The following is a 1,546-nucleotide window of genomic DNA, read 5'->3' on the forward strand; positions in this document are numbered from 1 at the left end:
GTGAGGAGCACGGCGGCTGCGGGCACGGCTCTCGGCACGGGGCGGCTGGGGGTGGCACCGSTGGGTGGTGGCAGTTTGGGGAGGAAACGTTGCAAACGGGGGTGCTTCGGGAGCCCCAGAGGCTCGATGGCCTTTTTGGGTTAAAAAGGAGGAAAACAGCGACTCTGCGGTCAGGGGAGCGGAGGCGGGATGGGCTCGTCCYGGCTCTTATCGCGCGCGGTGCCGCTCCTTGGGGAAACAGCGCCCGGCTTCGCCCTCTGCCCGAGCCGGGCGCCGGCCTGGCGCCGTCTCTCCCTCCGACCGCCGGCCCGAGCATTGGGCAAGAGGGCRAGACATCTCCCGGGAAGCGAGCGGCCCTTCCCTTGCATCCAAGAGCGCGGAGGCGGCGCTGGCCCCAGCACCGGAGCCGCCGCCGGCCCCGTCCCATGGTCCCGACGTGGCCGGTCCCCGTGTCCCGACGCGGCCGGGCGGAGGCGGCTCCGCTCAAGACGGAACGGGGCGCCCCGGTTCTTCCTCTCCGGCTCATCCCGCTGCTCCCGGGAAGCAGATCCAAGCATTACCCGGGACAAATCCTCCCCCCGTCCCACTGCACCAGAGGGAATCGGACCTCCGGTACCCAATTTAACCTAATGGTGGGGAGCGGCCCCTGGGCAGCCGGAGGAGCTCATTCCCACTATCTCCTCCCAGGAAAAAGCCTCCAGACCYGCAAACTCTCTAATCCATGGGGATTTGTCCCTAAGTTAACCTGTGGCGGCTCCAGGACATGGACATTTGCCCAGTGGGTGCAAAGTCGCTGCCTTTCCCCGCCCGGGGCCCTGCCCAGCATGGAAATCCTTTWGCCCAGTTACAAAGATCAGCCCGAGCTGGAGCTGTTTGCTCAAGACRCTGCTGCTCCCCTTCGCTATCGGAGGTGTCGGGAACGGCCTCCGGAATCCCGCCGGCTGGCAGCGTCGCTCCGGAGCCCTGGATGGGCATTTGGGAACGTTCGGCTCCGGCCTCGCGGGGCTGCGGACCTTTCCTCCGTGTCTCGGCTCCCGCCGGATCCGAGCGTGCCGGGTGCCTTCGTGGATGCTCCTCCGTTCCCGTCTCTTCGGCGAGCGGGTGCAAGGCGCTAAGGGCGAAAGCAGATAAAAGCGCATTGATAAAAACACAACGGAATTGGCGCAAAAGTCAAATCGATAAAAAGGCCGAGCCCAAAGTGGCTCCTGCGGGCGACGCTGCCAGGCTGGCAGCGCCCGGGGACCTCGAAATGCCCCGAGGCGCTTGAAGGGAAGCGAATCCGCATTCCCCAGAGCTTGGAGAGGCTCCAGCCCCGCCGGGCACCTCGGCCGCGTTTTGTGGCGCTCACCGGGTCCGCGGGTGCCCGGGAAGGCTCCGGGAGAAGCTCCCGCTCCCGCCGCTATTCCCAGCGCAGCTCCGGGATCATCRGGGCTCCTTCGGCCTTTCCTCCCCTGCTCCAAGTGGCGGCTCCATCCCTGCTCCCTCTCCTCRCAAAGGGAAGAGCCCCGGGAGCTTCTCCGCGCTCCCAGCGGGCGAGAGCCTTCGG

The 1,546-nt window shown here is 66.8% G+C and overlaps 1 protein-coding gene across 1 annotated transcript in view; it reads left to right on the top strand.

Moving 5' to 3' along the window:
- Positions 1 to 1,267, top strand: part of LOC112955431 (all-trans-retinol 13,14-reductase-like) — an 8,027-nt gene extending 6,760 nt beyond the window's left edge. Inside the window, exon 12 of the mRNA XM_026048734.1 lies at positions 1,171 to 1,267. Coding sequence (XP_025904519.1) covers positions 1,171 to 1,267 — 97 coding nt within the window. The remainder of the gene's footprint in view (positions 1 to 1,170) is intronic.
- The last annotated feature ends 279 nt before the right edge of the window (positions 1,268 to 1,546 follow it).

This window comes from Nothoprocta perdicaria, unplaced genomic scaffold (assembly GCF_003342845.1).
Source record: "Nothoprocta perdicaria isolate Ctin4 unplaced genomic scaffold, notPer1 scaffold_565, whole genome shotgun sequence".
In the NCBI taxonomy this organism is placed as follows: domain Eukaryota; kingdom Metazoa; phylum Chordata; class Aves; order Tinamiformes; family Tinamidae; genus Nothoprocta; species Nothoprocta perdicaria.